At 39.5% G+C, this 16,625-nt stretch overlaps 1 protein-coding gene across 1 annotated transcript in view; it reads right to left on the bottom strand.

Moving 5' to 3' along the window:
• Positions 1 to 4,442: 4,442 nt before the first annotated feature.
• The window catches only part of TTC17 (tetratricopeptide repeat domain 17), a 51,034-nt gene continuing 38,851 nt past the window's right edge, over positions 4,443 to 16,625 (bottom strand). Inside the window, exons 18-25 of the mRNA XM_042815102.1 lie at positions 16,348 to 16,598; positions 15,588 to 15,753; positions 13,224 to 13,344; positions 12,744 to 12,903; positions 12,183 to 12,266; positions 9,958 to 10,077; positions 7,939 to 8,082; positions 4,443 to 5,555 (exon numbers count right to left, since the gene is read on the bottom strand). Of these exons, the coding sequence (XP_042671036.1) occupies positions 5,424 to 5,555; positions 7,939 to 8,082; positions 9,958 to 10,077; positions 12,183 to 12,266; positions 12,744 to 12,903; positions 13,224 to 13,344; positions 15,588 to 15,753; positions 16,348 to 16,598 (1,178 nt within the window). The 3' untranslated portion in view covers positions 4,443 to 5,423. The remainder of the gene's footprint in view (positions 5,556 to 7,938; positions 8,083 to 9,957; positions 10,078 to 12,182; positions 12,267 to 12,743; positions 12,904 to 13,223; positions 13,345 to 15,587; positions 15,754 to 16,347; positions 16,599 to 16,625) is intronic.

Below are 16,625 nucleotides of genomic sequence, written 5' to 3'. Positions count from 1 at the left end.
GTAACTCACACTGTCATGCTGTGGTTTGTAGCTCCAGCAGCTCTGGGATTCTTTTCTTTTTGTTTTCTTTCATAACTACCGTAGAATTACAAAACTGTAGAGAGCAGATAATATCAAATTAAGACCATAGAGAACAGTAAATGCATTTAGGTTGAGAGATTTCCATGAATGCAAGAAGACGACGGATGCTTGGCTTGGCAGGCAGCTGCCTTCTGCTCAGAGGAACGGGGACTGCTCAGACGCTTCGAAGCACAGAGATGTCCCTGTTGGGGCACTGCAGGCAGCGCGGTTCGGTGAGCGGCCGCCTGATCCTTGACCGCTGGGTGAACTCCACCAACACAACCCACAGCCGTGGGAAGCTTCCTGCAGGCCTGCGTCTGATTGCGCTCTCTTCAGAGCAGAGATTGCCTCGTTGTGAAACATCTGGCCTGCTACCAGCACAAATAGGTATAAATAGCAAAACTCTATTAGGCTGGTAATAACCCACGTCTGAAGGACTGAACATGGAAGAAACAGTCCGAAACGAAACTAACTAAAATAATACTAATCAATCGGAACACCTATCTTAAGACAATCCTTCTACGTCAAAAATGTCACAAAGCTAACTCCAACCAGCTGTGTTTGAACTGGTTCTTCTTGTGGCACTGCTATTGTATCTCCTGTGTTACTAATGGAATTGGTGACTATTAATTTTGCTTTAGCAGTTGGCATAAATGGTTCAAAGCCAACAATTAACCAAAATTTTAAGGGCTGCTTTTTTAAGCAGTCAGCCTTACCAGGGCACCGTTCCAAAGCCATCCTGCTCTTTTTGATACTTAAAACTGAGAAAAGCTGTAAGTGTAAGAACACTCTCATTCAATTCAGCAAGACTCCATGCTTTCTTAACACTGTAAATACAGAATATAGATTGAATCAGTCCTATCCAGATTTCCTAATAGAGAAATAATAATTAGACACACAAGCTCCCTGCCTGCCCCTTCCTGTTAGTTGCTCACAGGACAACTTCTGCTGGCTCACACACACACCAGCCATCAGGTGGCAGCCAGAAAACCACAAATTGATAGGAAAGCTTCATAAGCCTCAGCATCACAGGCCCATTTGTTCTGTTTGAATCAATACTGGCATGCTTGAGTACACTCAGCAAATTAAGAGAGAAAATCAACAAGAGCAAACCCCTTAGTGACAAACCTCTCTCTTCGGGATACGCCTTGGAGGAGTCTTGCTGGACAGCTCCTCTAGGAAACCAAGGCGACCTGTAGAACTCCCAATGGTCGCCTCCAGTGTTGCCTGAGATGGGAGGACCATCTTGATCTTCCCTGGAGGAGGAAAGGAGCTTGTAGTTTTCTGAATGCAGAAAGAAGTCCTTCTAAAGCATTTTCACTCTTTCAGTGCTGATCCAGGGGCTATTAAACTCTTCCCATTTCTCGCTTCATAGGTCTCACACAGTTGTTTTTAATCTGTGCTGTAACTGTTTGCATTCCCTGGCACTACAACCGTTTCTCATACAAAGACATAAACAGCAAGGATTGCAGCTCCAAAAAAGCCATATGTTCTACAAAGCCATCAGACAATGTGTGGGAGGCAGAGGTACAGGGAGAAGGGGAAATGCTTTGCCTGGAGTCACACAGGAGGACAGGACTTGGAACACTACTGTTTGTGAAGCAGCTCTAACCCCCAGGAGGTCCAAAATTGCTAACCAGACAAGTTCGTGGGAGATACTGAGTGTCTCAGGAAGTAAAATGCCACGAGCAGCATCCCAATGCTGTGATAGAGCTAGTACAACATCTTTGAGCAGCTTTGGCTAGTGTACAATTGCCATGGGGTTTTATTCCTTTTTATTCTCCTTCCTGTAGGTTAAGAGAGAAGATGCGAGGGTTTGGGAGTAGGAGAAAAGCAGATTGTAAGCTCCATCAGAAAACTTCTGATTTGTATTCTAGTCTATTATAAAAGTTGGTCATCAAAGTTGATAAAAAGAGATTGCAGGTGACGGGAATTAAAAACCCAGTCTGGGAACTGACACAGTACTTTGCATTTTTCTTCTTTGTACAGGATCAGTGCAGCCCTGATCAGTACAGCTATGCCATCAATGGTGAATCAAAGCCACCACTCCATAGGCGGAAAGTATCTGAATGTTCTGCCCTCAAAAGCCCTTTGATGTTATGTGCATGATGCCATCTGCAAACAAAGGGACTTTTTTTTTTTCTCATCTGTACTTCAACTTTTGAATGTACTCTGAAAACCAGGGAGAATACTTTTTTTCTTTTTTTTTTTTTTTTTTTTTTGGTGGAAAAGGATTTTGCTCCTTACCCATGGTTTTTGCCATCTCTAGATTAGACAACTTTAGGTGATGCGTTTAGCAGTACTAGTCAATGCAAAATGTATTATTAAGCATCACCATTAGAAATCATACGGTAGTTGGGTAGTTGGTCAAAAGTACAGAGCAGTCAAGGGAAGGAACAGGCTGAAGAGACTGCTTGTCATACGGAGGGTGGATCAACCTCTGGAGATAATCACCTTTTGCATCTGCTGAAGATGCACACAACAAGCTTAGACAGCTTATTTTAAAATGGATTAAATGAAAGGAGAGCTCATCCTTAAGTAGCTAGCTCATCCTGCAAAGAGCCACACCTCTGCTCCATCAAATTCATTATTTCTCTCCCAACATGCTGCCTAACTTGTCTTCTTGTAAGATGGGCATCATGAGTTTTTCCCTAACACTTGAATGCAACCAGAACATTCAAAATCACCATCTTTCATATTTTTGCCATGGGGTTTAAGAGACAGAAATGAGAAAGAAGAGCAACCACCTGAATTTTTCAAGATGGGAGTCAGTGTTCCCCAGTAGAGCCTAAAGTAGAGTCTTTAGGACTCTGCCAGCACATGCCTTACCGCTGGCATTAGCCCAAGCTTATGGTTGAGTAAATTGTTTTCTTCTCTGCCATCAATTTTATGCACTGTAAGCAGCTGATGGAAACCATTACAACACTTCAAAGAATTACCTAAAATTTATGAAAAGACAAGTTAACAGGGAAGCAGGGGCTATTTCATAATTAGTTGCACGGCAGATGCAGCAACGAACAGCTGAGTAACAAATAAACAGCTGTACATGGATGTTTTATGAGTAAGGTAACATACGTTCCCCCGAAGGACTTAGCCAATATTCACAACAAAATACATGAAGTCAGGCTACTGCGGTTTTGAAGAACCATTACAAGGTATGAATTCTTTGGAAATGCAAACAGATGAAGAAGGTAGCTTGCTACCTCCTTGGTGGCAACACCAATTTATGGTATGATCACCACACAAAATGTAGGGCACCTGCCTACCTTCTGTATGATGGTATGATGTCTATACACAATGCTCGTTGCTACACTTCTAAAGAAAATACCAACCGACCAACCCAACTGCTGTAAGCAAGATGTAAACTCACAAGGGTATTAATGCCTAATTTTAAGCGTGCATTAGTGCAGTCTGTGAGCAATGCTACGTGATCCAGAAAAGGTCTACTTCCATTCCACCTTTGACAAAGCCAGTACTGCCCACTTGTGCCCCATGTACAGCTACTTTAGGTTCTTAGGGACCAGCCTTACTCTTTACTTAAATCCTGACATTGCTCATCACCAGTGAGACTGACACAATAGAAATCAGTGTGTGTGGCAATCACTTGATTCAACCATATGACCCACCGGAGCATTAAGCAGCAAGCTGGATCTTTTAGGTAAGAAAACTCTGCATATTACATTTTTTTTCCAACTTGAATTGAACTTCTTTCCTTTAACATGCACCTACCTTACTGGCTTCTTCCAAAACACCAGGTGAGGAGTCTCTGCAATTCCTTCTCCCAAGTCCATGATCTTCATGGTGCTGTATTAGACTTTCCTGAAAGTGATCTGACTCTCTCAACAACAGAACGTATGCATACAGATCTCCAGTCAATGTTATCAGGCTTCCAAACAGCCTTAGGAAAGGAATACAATTTGACTTGCTGTTGGCTCAGATGACAATCAGAAATTCAACACGCACGTTTTTAATAAAAATCTACCCAACAGCAGTACTTGCTCATACCTCTGTGAGGCTTTCTAGATTAATAAAAAAAATTACTTGCAGTAAAACAGAGGTAAACATTTGCATTAGAACTGATCATCTTCAATTACATATAAAAATATTCAGGGATTATTTTATGAACTGAAAAGCTACAGTAAATTGCAAAAATTACATTGATGTCCATAGGTTCGCCCATACCATTTAGGCTCTTAATTTCTGTTACTGAAAGAGGGGTGAGGAGTTTTCTATGGATATGTAGCAAACTATTATCTAACTAAGAACGTTAAAGGCTGTGTCAACTCCCAGCTCTGCTTGCTCCAAGACAAATGCAGCAGCTCTCCCCAAGTCTAGTTTCCTTCAAACGGCGCGTGACACACAGATTAGAGGAGAAGCCATGCTTTGTTCATAAACAATTTATTTCAAATATGTGCCCTTGTTAATTCAACAATGATGTATGGAGAATCACGTCCTCCACCAAACAAAGAGAAAACTGATTTGGAAATCTTCCACCTGACTCATTTGCTCATGATACCTTGACAATGCCTCCCTGCTCCTTCCTGAGCTGCTGAAAGTATGGCTCAGAGAGAGCAGAAACTTGCACCTTACTCTGAAATGACTAGAAATACAGTGAACAAAGAATCAGTAAAACAACCATTCAGGGAGGCAGAGGGCTATGAATATACAGACAAATATAAAACATCTTATTGGGATTTCTACTCTTTTTTTTTTCTTTTTCTTTTTCCCTGCAAATATGATTAAAAAAACACTTTGACTTCAGAGTCCTGCTGTTCCCCACCTTCATTCTCTCATCTCCAACAGAAAGAAATCATTCAAAAAATGCTAGATGTTCCTAACTCCTTTTTATTTTGTTTTCTAAATAAATGTTTGAAATTCTGTGCCTCTCCTTCCCAAAAAGCAGGCAATGTTGCATGGAGTAAACAGGACTGGACAAAGCAGGAGTTTCACATGGATGAACTGCTGATTATCTCCTCTTACTATTTGGTACGGGTGTGTGCTTTGCATTTCTATTGACCTAGATTATAAGACATGAAGCAAGTCATTTTGGACGCTGAATGCCAATCTGAGCATTAAGGAGAAACTAACAGTGCCTGGGTCCCGGTGCAAGTGGTTATGGACTCACGGAACTTCCTTGGTTTAATATTTACATGGATGTTTTAAAATTACTGTCTGTGAAACATTTTCCAAAGATGCCTCTATATCTGAGAAAAGATAAAAGAACCCTTGATCCAAATCCCACCTCCTTTCAGAAGTCTTGTTAAAAATTTTGATTCATCAATTTATCTTAGCACACTTAAAAGCGGAGTAGTGAAGAATGGCTTTTTAAAAAAAGAAGGAAAAAAGAGAAAAACCACCAATCTCTATGGTGACCGTCGCTCTTTTTTCATAAGTAAATGACACTGAATGGTGTGGATTCGATTCTTTGCTGGGGCAAACTCCGGCTGAAGTTTTAATGTTGACTCATACCATTTCATCGCCTTTTCAAACTCTTCCTATAAAAACAGAACAGAAGATTGCATAAAGTCAGATTCTAAAAACAGTGAACACTAACTTTCTCATTCTTTCATTTCCTCCTCCAGATAACTCCGGTATTCTCTAGATTCAAATAACTGCAGAACATCACTGACCAATTCTCTTGCCTTTTCTTTTTAATAATCTTGGTACTCTTGCTGTAAAATGGTTAAAAACAAACAAACAAACACAAAACCCAAGATTTAGACTGAATATAACAACTTTTTCTTTTATTTAACATGGCAGCAAAGCACTGAAACAGGTTGCCCAGAGGGGTGGTAGATGCCCTGTCCCTGGTGACATCCAAGGTAAGGCTGGACAACCTGATCCAGCTGTTGGTATCCCTGCTCACTGCAGGGGAGTTGGGTCAGATGACCTTCAAAGGTCTGTTACAGCTCAAATGATTTCATCTTTCTTTTCAGCCACTTTCTGCATGTTTTTCCTCCTCTTTCCTCCTCATAAGAACTGAGCTGCTTCTATATTTTTGAGACCGTGGATTATTTATTTCATTTATTTATTTATCTATTTTCCTGAATCTACTAAAGGGAATCCCCCCCAAAAAAACAGTGTTGGATTTTGGCACCTTTCCTCTTAAACAGCATATTCAGTATTTCCTATGGCAAGGCTATTGATGAACTACTGGTAAAGAGCTAAACTAACATCCCCACGTGAAAGCAGGCAGCAAGTGGCACAGCACTTCCAGACTCTCAATTTTCTTTATACATAAAAGACGACAGAACTTCGGGCAGACTATTGCTCCCTACTTGGAACTCCCCAGGATCTCACTCTAAGCATTAGCTCAGCTTTAGTCAAGTTCCTTTTTCTCAGTAATTTGTTCATACACTTCAGGTAATGCTCATTTTTAGCCACATTATAAACACTAACTACATCAATGGAGTTGTAAAGCCTTGATTTTTAAAAAGCGTATTTCCATACAGCGTCAAGAGGACTTACAATGGAAATCCCATATTACCTTATGGGAGTACTGACAAATGAAAATGAAAAAAAAGCAGATTTTTCCAGTATTACTGGTATTACTTTGACAGTCGTTTAGATTTCTTCTATAACATCCATGCAGAGTTTTTACTCTTTATCAAGGCCAACAGTTTCCACTTTTCAAGGCAATGTGATGAAAAGTCTTGCAAATTAAGGAATGTTGGCCTCTATGATTCTACACTTTTGATTACTGTTTTTTTTTTTTTTTCCTCTCTAAACAATCTGTTGGGCAGACTCAGTTCTTAAAGAAAACTTCCTAAATACAAAATAAATAAATTCACTTTTATATCCGTATAATTTGATCCAGAAGATAAGTTTTGTCCTGTTGCTAACCATTTCACGTAATGAATATGTGGCTTCACTGAGAAATCTCTCAGATCCAGGAGAATAAAGTTATCCTTAGGCACTGTGCTCACTTGAAAAAGACACTGGCAACTCAAGCATAAAACTTCATTTCTTTCAAACTACTGTCAGAAGCAATAGCTTAATAGAACAAAGTCATTCCTTTCTTCAGTGTGTTTCTACTGTGTGTTCAACAGTACCACACATTTCAAGTCTTTCCAACCCCGCTAACCACAATACACCATTACCTCTCAAACTTATCCTGTTATCAGCATGATCCCCCCCAGCCAGAAGAGCAAACCATTACAGACAGATCTATGACAAGTGCTAAATACTGGCAGGGATAGATAGAACACGTGTAATTGAAAATACTTTTGACATGAATATACATATTAACAATGTTCCAGTTTAATGGTGCCACTCTTACCTTGAAATATACTGGTCCTGTTGAAGAAAAAAAAGCAACCAAGAACCAATCCAGCTTTAGTAAGGAAAAAGGAATGAACATTTTGCATTTGTGTGAAATAGCAAAAGCTGAATTACAGATTGGAATACATAGGAAGTATGAAGAACTTTGAATTCAATCTGTAAATTATTTTGGGTGTTGATAATCCAAATAGTGAAATTAAACATCTCTTTTGCTTGTTTATTGCACCTGCAAACTGGGTTTTACTAACTACATTAAACTAAGCTCTTCAGGATGGAAACTTAGTTTATCATTAATTTCCCAGTGCAACAAAAATATCCTGTGTTTATTTAGAATGGAAGCCAGTCAAAATCCTCAATTTTTTGTTGTTGTCTTAACAAAGCTTTGTAGGCAGCATCCCGAAGCCAGCCTGTAACAACACTACCTTCATGTATTAAATGAGTAATAAAAAGCTTTGAAGCTCCAAAAAGTGTATTAAAAAAATATTTTCTTACTGACACTCCCCCTCTTTCATGAATGCTGCTTCTCCAAAATGACTTGTGGAACTATGAATTCCATGTGTCATAAACAAGACACATCAGAGTAACAAACACGCTCACCATTGCTACGTAGACATTCGCCAGTGTGAAATGATTAACCACGAAGTGCGGTGCTATTTCCACTGCCATGGTAGCAACAATGATAGCATCATTCCAAAGTCTGGCGTTGTGGAAGATGTTTGCCAGGCTTATTAGTGGTACATCCTTGAAGAGAAGAGAAAGTGATCAACAGTGAGGTTCTTTCCACTGAAATTGTTTCAGGAGCGAGAAGACTGACAGAAGGCTCCACCACCTGGTCACTTTGAAAGTGATGAGTTACACTTACCAGAAAAAAGGCACTTGACCCTGAGCTATGAACAAAAACAGTAACTCATATACATATATCCGCTCACAAAAGTGAGCAAACACTGCTTTTGCACAGACAACTCAAAAATTAGCTCACATTAAATATCCAAGCACATATATTTATTTTTAAGATGCTGTTACTTTTTCCCCAAAGATAAGATGTACTCTGAGAGACAAGAGAAGCTCTTTGATCCCTCTCCTTCAGCAGTTGCACAAAAGGAATACGAATAAAGAGAAAGTAGGGAAGTGAAAAAAGAGTTAAACATTAATGGAACTCACACGCTGTTTTCTATCCCATCCCTGACACAGATTTCCTATAAGATGCTAACAGCTATAAACAAAATCTTCTCAGGTAGTCACCAATGTTTTTATTTCCTGAATTTCCAGACTGTGTCTGACTGACAAAACTGTGGAGCCCTGACAGCTGAAACAAGCTCTCAGGGAGCTGGACTTCACACCTAGAAAGGGAAAATACCACTCAGACGTGATCTGCAGACGCATTCAACAGAAAAACTAAAAATTTAGGATGCAATTTGATCCCTTCCTCCTTGATGCCATGCAGATACTACGGAAGCTAGAATCATAAAAGAAACCCACAGGAAAAAAATTACTACTTATTTGGATGAGGAAAGGTGAGATGGAACACAAAGCCAAAAAGGAAGATTAAACAAATAATACATTGCTATTCATCCAGTGCTAAATCACTAATTCCAAGTTGCAGCTGTATCTTTGCAAACAAGACTCAGAGTTTTTCTCTGGAGCCAGGACAAAAACTAAGCACGGATTTGGTGTAAGCCAGTCCCAGCCAGCTTTATATCATGGTATCAGAAAACAGTCAGCACTACTGCACCATAATAGAAAGACAGGCTTGTTGTTGGGCCTTGGTTCCAACCTCGTTTTAAAAGGATGATGATAAAAAGATAGAATTACAGGAGACAAAAGATAGTAATGATGTGAAATAGGAAGAGATCAACATTTCTGAGTTGAGGCCTTTCTTTGGTTAATGGATAAATCTTCTTAATAATAACATGACAGTGTAAACTACTTTGTCTTCTGATTTTCAGGAAACAACTTAAGACCAAGAGTTAAAAAGTGGTTCAACATCGTAAAATGCAAACAATTTGAAAGTGAAATCCACAATGCTGAGTTAAGGGCCTATACTGCATTTACCAGTTCAGGAGGGTGAAGCTGGTGTCTAAGAACAGACATAATATTCAACACCCCATGGGGCAGTGTAAGGGTGCAAAGCATTGCAGTCAACTGAAACAGTGGGCTATGTCCAAAATATTACCTTTTTTGGATTAAAGCACAAAACTGCCACTCAAAATCAGGCACCAGTCAGCCAAAGCAGTTATGATTTCAGCATTTAAATTATCCTTTCAGATCTCACCTCCTCCCACCCCTTTAAAAGCACAATCATATTTTAGGGTCAAAGACTTGTACAAGACGAGGCTGACAAAGATTCAAAGTCCTACATAGCAGAAGGAGGTTTAAGCCTGTAGTGCCCAACAGAGAAGTGTTAAACCCACTGAAATGCAGGAAATTGCTCTTTTGTAGCCCACATTCACAGCTGGTGAAAGTCTTGCAATTTCATCACAAGTACCTGATATACAGTACGTATACAGACTCCTGATACGCACAATTCTAGTTTTAATAATCGTTATGTGAAAACTAAGCAGCTATCTCATGAGGACAACATTATTTTATCTGTGTAGCAGGCAGATGTGTACACACCTTCATGTGATGGGGTGCATAGTGTAATGCTTGCCGTAAACAATCAATCGCCTTCTTTCCTTGGCCCTTCACCCTCCAGTAGAGAGCTGCCATGCTAGAGAGGACCCACGAAGTCTGATTCTGCAAGAGAACACGAAAATGAGTCATATAGACACCTGTAGTTAACAACCTTCCTGCCTTTCACTCTTCGAATTTACTCAATATATCGGGATAGAGGATGCTTCACTTAAAAATAGTATTAAACTATTCCAAAGTGTCTTAAGAGTTTATCTAATAACATATAAGCAAAAGCCTCATCAATGAGCCAAATAAAACACAAATTCCAAGCAGGACATAATTTTTCTTAATCTTTTGTACAGTAACAACAGCTTCAGCAGTCACAGTATCTTCTAACCAGCTGCCAGGTGCTGAGCATCTAGATGTGTACATACATTACCATATATAAATCAACAATTTTCACCAGCTAACATGGCTGATTGTTCTCTTTGGGCTCTCTGTTGCCACCAAAGGAGAAAGGATGCTCTGGGATGCAATTCAAAGCAAAGCCTGAACAGACTAGCTGATCAAGTTTGTTGCCTCCAGCTGGCGGACTCCCATGCCACATGTTAGAAAGGAAAATACTACGTGCTTGAATTCAATGGACTCAGACACTTTAAGTTAATGTTTATGCTCACATGTGCAATTAATTAAGTAGTCATCTTGATTTGATTAACTCTTGTGAATAATGAATGAGATTGGTAGACTGAAGAACTGTGCTTTATTTTCATCACAGCTAGCCTTATGAAGAATTCTATTTCTCTTCTGTTAGTAGTAAATTTTCCATGTATTTGGACAAAGCTTGCTGTTTGCAGGGTCAAGTGTAGCACATAAGACAAGACTTAGCATACCTAAAGTCAAAAGAAACTAAGCTTATGCAAACTTAAGAGTAATATCTTCACTTTCTGGGAACAATAAAGGCTTACTGACTTCAGTTTCAAACCACAGTAACTTCCTTAGAGAGCCTTCAGTAGAATAGGCCAGGGGCACCAAACTGTTCTTGTATATCCCTCTTTCGTGTTATAGTTTGAGATATCTTCCTGACAACACTGGAAGTATACAGCAATCACTGCATTCTGATTTGTGTGTCATTGGAAAATTATGTCCCTAAGCATCTCTCCAGGTGAGGCCCTCAGTAGCCTTGATCTAGCTAGGAAGCTTGGTTTTCTCAGTGGGGAACACAAATACGTACACATATACAGCCTTGCATATGGTGCTATACCACTGCCTGAATGCATCTGACACTTCAGCTCAACGCTGCATAGGGAAAAAACAAACAGGTAGGAAAGAGAAGAACTGTCTTCCTGCCACAAGTGCAATTGGAAGAGCTGAGCCATGGGTTAACTCTGACTTTCCTTAAGCTCCAAGTGAATGTAGCACCTGAAGAAAGACTGAGAGTTATTAAAACAGTTTAATATCATAGAACGGCTAAGGTTGGAGGAAACCTTAAAGATCATCCAGTTTCAATCCTCCTTGCTATGGCCAAATTTGCCACCCACTAGATTAGGCTGCCCAGGGCCCCATCCAATCTGGCTTCAAATGCCTCCCAGCGATGGGGCACCCACAGCTTTCCTGTGCAACCCACTCCAGCACCTCACCACCCCCTCAGTGAACTTTTTCCTCCTAACATCTAACCTAAATCTTCTCTCTTTTTGTTTGAAGCTATTTCTCCACATCCTATCACTATCAGACAATGTAAAAAGTTGGAAGATTGTTAGCTCCCTTCAAATACTGGAAGGCTGCAATGAGGTCTTCTCAGAGCCTTCTTTTCTCCAAGCTAAATAAGTACAGCATTCCCAGCTTTTCTTCACAGAAGGTGCTCCAGACCCTTGATCATCTTCATGGCCTTCCTGTGGACCCACTCCAACAGCTCTGCATCCTTCCTGTATATAATATCCATTGTCAGCCAACAACACAGCTCACAACATGGTTGGAAATACTGGGAAATTTTACAAGCTTAGGTTTTTGTAGAAAGATGGGCAAAAGACCTGACAGTGGGACTCCCAAATGTAAGCAAAGTATATAGAGCTCAAGTAAAAGCCTGTGAGGGCATTATAGATGCTGAATAGACACAAATGTCAAGTCCAAGTACAAATTCATCCCTTATTTCAGACAGATGGTTTGAGACTGGATTGACTGCTAAGCCAAGCAGTATGTCCAGACATTATTCTTCTCACATTCATACGTACCTTCTCCAGAGCTTTGGCTATTCGAGTACCAACTTGTTCTAATGACTGTGGTGAGTACTGGTCTTTGCCAAGATTCTGTAGCACCTGTGAAAGAGAAAGGAAAAGTACTTAAAAGAAACTGAGAAAAGATATCCTTCACTTGCTGGCTACTCTCTTCACCCAGCATTTTGCAAATCACTGATTTGTTTGAACTTAAACAATCACTATATAACTAGAGTTGGTACTATCATCATAGAATCTTTTAACTCCATGCCATTGAATACTGAGAATTCTAGAAGTTTGTGCATATTCTGATTTTATTCTACTAACTCATCTATCTAGAGCGATAAATACCAAGACAGCAATGGTGTTTTAGTATTTCCCTCATCTCAGATCACAGAAGATTGGGAAAACAGTCTGGTAAATATTCTGGTTAAAAATCACTTTTAGCCTGCGTCATTCTTACAGTCTTATTCAGGTGTACACGTACTGCAGGGCACTTTGGGAGACAGGGCACTAAATGTACCTTGAATCTGCCATGGTATAGATGTTTTTGTATGACAGCCTTCAACTGTGGCATACCTCTTTAAGTTGACTCTCTCCAGTGTAATGCAGGCTTGCTCGACTAGAGACACCTTGCAAGTGGTCCAAAGTATGCATACTAGCTGGCAGATTGGGGTTACAAAGGGGCTCCATGGCTGGTTCTTGCAGCTGTGTTGCAAAATCAATGTGTTCTGTAATGCTACACAGGTAATAAATTGAATCAGTCAGGACAAGAAGAGAGAAGAGTCATTACAAAGCTCCCTAGTAAATGTAAACTGCACAGAAGAATCTCCTTTGAACAGCTTGAGAAGCAAGAGAAACTGGATCTTCAGTCTGAAGTTGCATTCTTCTTTGCAAGTCTACTGTTAAAATACCACATCATTATTCCAAATGTCTTTGTAATCCTGATAGTTCCTTCTTACTTTAATGAACAATAAAATCGTTAGTTAATGTACACTTGAGGCCATACAACTGCCTTGCTCTGTGTGAGTGCTTAAGGTCCATATATAAGATACTTACTCAATGTTTTTAGCAGAAACAGCGAGCCATGTGCTGGCCACAGTTGTGAGCTCTACCCTACGGAGTTTCAGACATTCATCAGGACTTGGCCACCCAAGGCTACGATAGTCATGCCTCTTTCCTGAAGAAAAAAAAAAAAGAAATAATAAAACTGATTATTTTCAAGCAGAAAGACTTAGTACAATGAATTACAAAATACACCAGTAAATACCTACAACACAAAAGTCACAGAGTTGCCATCAGATTTCTTTAAGAACAATTCCATATACAAATATACTGAATAGAACTTGTGGGATCCAAAGACAGAAGTGGATGCTATGGCAGATTGAGGTTTGATGAGATTTGATGGCCAAGTTTTAAGATACAAGTTATAAGTTAGAGTTTTTCAATAGCTGCAGATTAAAAACAATTGCCATTCTTGTTCACAAGTCATATCTCTAACTCCTTCAAGTTCTTAAGTGAGTTATCATTTATGATGTACAGCTACAGTAAGAACTAATAAAAGCTGATTACTCCATCTTCTGACAACATGAGACAAAAAATACTGTCATTTCTTATCCATGAATAAAGGTTTTACTGCATTCACACTCAAGACAGCAACATTTCTGAAACTACTTACAACCTCTCATTTTGGAAATGAGTTAACCAAGGAAGGGAAAGGTTAAATAATTCACTTTATTTTAGGAATCTGATCTTCACTTTTGATCCAAAAATCCACTGAAATCTTCCCCTCACATTTGATGGATCTTATACCAAATCCTACAAATCCAACTTAACTGCTAGGAAACATGCTTCTCTCATCAAAATCATCTGAACTACTTTGAAGATAAAAACGACTCATCGTAGCCTTAAATTTGCACAGTGAGAGGCCAAATTCACAAACATGAAGGTCTATCACATCAGCTACAGATGCAGTATTCTAGTACCTATTTCTGGTTACCTAAAATTTTGACTTCTTGGATGCAACATCTATTTCCCATCAAGGTCTAAGTGCTTCACCACAGTTTTGCAAAATGATGATAAAGTCTGCAACACTATGTCTTTTGTAAAATATTCCGATTAAAGGAAAATCTACTCTGAAAAACTTGAGGAAATTCCAAAGGGGAAAGATCATTTTTTGTCAGTGGCACTGTGCAGTACCTGATTTAAAGTTACTACCAGCATGAACAGGAAAAGACTCTGAAAGGCATGAAAATATTACACAGGGACAGATCAGTTATCAGAGTACCAGTCAAACAGAGGACGGTCATTTCCCTGTTCTGCTTGGAACTCCCCAAGTGAACCTCCAAGGCATTATTTAAACTTTTGATAATGTAGTTCTTGTAAAGAGGATGTCAGCAGAGCTTGCCTCTCAGGAGTGTGAGAAAGTTAATGACTTTACAATTAAGGAATGCTGTGTAATAAAGCTAGGAAAGTAGCTCAGGGAGAGAACACACACTGAGAAAAGGAAAGGTGCATCCTCACTAACAGTTACTTGTCATGCAACCCCCTCCTTATTTAATTTAATAACTTGTATTTGTTAGTTGCTAATAACTTTATAAGCTTGCTAAAGACTTCAAGTAAAAGCCTTCAAAAACGTGAATTACTTTCTAGGTCATCAAATTGTCAATGACTGGAATGTAGAGAACATATTTTTGTATGCCCATAACATTAAAATTTTACATCAATTGAAATCATAGTAAGATGAAACGTATGAGGAACAATTATTCATCCCCTCTTCCTTGGCATCAATAAGTTCTAGAAATTCCAAATTTTAATCAAAGCAATCAAGAGCTGACGATTTCTGTCCAAATGAATGCACTGATGGAACTAACGTGCACTATCTTAATAGATCTCTCCACAATACTTGTTTCTTAAGTAGTAAAATCTCTCTCTCTTTCTGCAAACCTCCTCAACCACATTGGTGCAAGACTGCACTCTTCACTAGCTCTACTAAAAAAGAATTAATTAACTCCCCACTCCATTCACTATTCCTACTGACATTATCACTGTCTTTCACTCTCCACTTCTACCACTTTATCTCCAGAAGTTCTGGGTATTATCTAGAAAGTTTTCATACAGTGGAGGAAGTTATGCTGTACTTCATGTAGAAGGTACTCACGGAAGAGAGCTGTTGTTTTTCCACATTCTCATCCAGAATTTATATTCCACTACGTCATCTTTGTGGTACATATTTATAGTAATAAACCAGTGTAAAATAAAAGCTGCCATGAAATAAACCATAGTCTAGAGGAAGGTCCCTGCCTACAGCAGGGAGTTGGAACAAGATGATCTTAAAGGTCTCTTTCAACCCAAACCATTCTATGATTGTATAGTAATTCAAAACCTGCAAGGGATTTGCTTTCTCTCAAAGTGGCAAGTTACCTATTGGTCCAGGAGAAGGTATCTTTGGTCCACTGATCTCCAAGGCAGTTTGGTAGAAGTTTTCATTTTCTCCGTTAGCCCCTTCTTCTCCATTTCTCCCATTTGGCTCCTGGAGATCCAAGCTATCAGCTTTTGGTTTTTTTAAACGTTTCACCTGAAAAGTGATCTACCAAAAGGACAATATTGGCAAGGTTAACATTAAGAAACATCACAAGAATTAGCTGCTCCAATACACTACCTGTTTTAGCCCAAGGATTCAATTCCAAAGATGCTATGATGAGATCTCATCTCCTCCCCATCTCAACTCATTCTCTGAGCCTGCTCATTTTTAATGCATCACACTACACAAACAACATACAACTTCAAACTCTAGCCTAAGAGAAAACCAATTTGACTGCTGAAGAGCTGAAATGCATTTCTCATTACATATTTTGTTGGCAACATGATGACTACAGGTATTTTTGTTATCTTCATGCTAACTAGGACATTTGGTTAAAATCTTGTCTCCTTTGTAACTCTGTACAGGTAGCATGGAGGAACTCAGCAACATTCAACACCCAATCACCTGCTGTTGATAATCAGTGATGCTAGTTTTAGTGGAAGCCTTTCCTTTAGAATGGACTGAAACTAATAGCTCATTTCACGTAAAACACAAACCAGCTCTGTGTAACCTACAGGGGAAGTTCCCAGAAACTGTTTTAGTCTATCCCTCTGTAACAGTAAGTTGGTACAAGTTTTTTACAAACTCACCCAAACTTACCCATTCAGCTTCATCATCATCACCACAGTCCCCAAAACAGGAGCTTGCCAGGCCATCCTGAGCTCCCTTCTTTAGGACACGGATTCCCTGTAAGTCCATTCGACGACCTTTTACTTCCAGCGCCCCTTCAAAAGCTTCTTGAGGCCATGAGTTTTCAAACTCATCCACCAAAGCCAGCATCTCTTCAGACATCTGATCATCTTCTAAACTCTCCATTCCTTCTGAACCATTGCTTTCTGCAGTAACAGTGTCTAAAAGGGAATACCATAACCTCATTT

This window comes from Centrocercus urophasianus, unplaced genomic scaffold (assembly GCF_019232065.1).
Source record: "Centrocercus urophasianus isolate 14NV4802_14NV808 unplaced genomic scaffold, USGS_Curo_1.0 seq_14, whole genome shotgun sequence".
Lineage (NCBI taxonomy): Eukaryota > Metazoa > Chordata > Aves > Galliformes > Phasianidae > Centrocercus > Centrocercus urophasianus.
This window is presented reverse-complemented; position numbering and strand designations above follow the sequence as displayed.